The 626-nt window shown below is 50.3% G+C and overlaps 1 protein-coding gene across 1 annotated transcript in view; it reads left to right on the top strand.

The window, feature by feature from the left end:
- LOC119589484 (protein FAM102A-like) overlaps positions 1-626 on the top strand; it is a gene marked incomplete at its 5' end in the record, with an annotated part of 24,308 nt that overhangs the window by 16,072 nt on the left and 7,610 nt on the right. The window contains 1 exon segment of the mRNA XM_037938083.1: positions 392-528. Within this exon segment, the coding sequence (XP_037794011.1) occupies positions 392-528 (137 nt within the window).

Below are 626 nucleotides of genomic sequence, written 5' to 3'. Positions count from 1 at the left end.
CCCTTCGATTCCTTGCCGCTCACTTCCTTCTCTTTTCCTGTTTCCCGTTTTTATTTTGTCTAGTTTTTACTATTACGTAATTGGGGCCGGAAATGAGCCCGAGATTCGAGTGGCTTTTTGAACCCTATTTTGTGATAGACTTTGCTGTATTTTTCATTATTGGTATAGATTTTATGCAATAGCTTTTAATTACCATGATTGTTCAACATAAAATGTCTAGTTCATGGTACTTTTGGTAAGGACAACCTCGGTGCCGCGAGACAGAGAGAAATGATTCGTTTATCGCTTCCTTTGGCCATTCCAAGAAGATTCCTGTCGCGTGCACACCGAGGCCCATCAATCAGGCCGTTGTTATTGGCCGTCAATTAAAGTGTGGCCATGTGGATTCCAGGCAGCCGTCCCGAGGAACGCGGTACCAGCCCACCAACGACGTGGGCGCCGAGGAAGTGCCCCCGAGTAGGCCCACGTCGGGCTCCCTCGCCTCCCTCACCTCTTCGGGCTACGACTCGCTCACCAAGAAGGTCAAAGGTCAGTTCGTCCGCCGTTCTCTTCGTTCGGTGTTTGCGTTGTACGGGAACACGCGTTTCCCCACGCTTGAGAAAACACGCACACACACGCGCGCACAC

This window comes from Penaeus monodon, chromosome 25, assembly GCF_015228065.2.
Source record: "Penaeus monodon isolate SGIC_2016 chromosome 25, NSTDA_Pmon_1, whole genome shotgun sequence".
NCBI lineage: Eukaryota > Metazoa > Arthropoda > Malacostraca > Decapoda > Penaeidae > Penaeus > Penaeus monodon.
The sequence above is the reverse complement of the archived record's forward strand: the minus strand, read 5'-3'. Positions and strand labels throughout refer to the sequence as shown.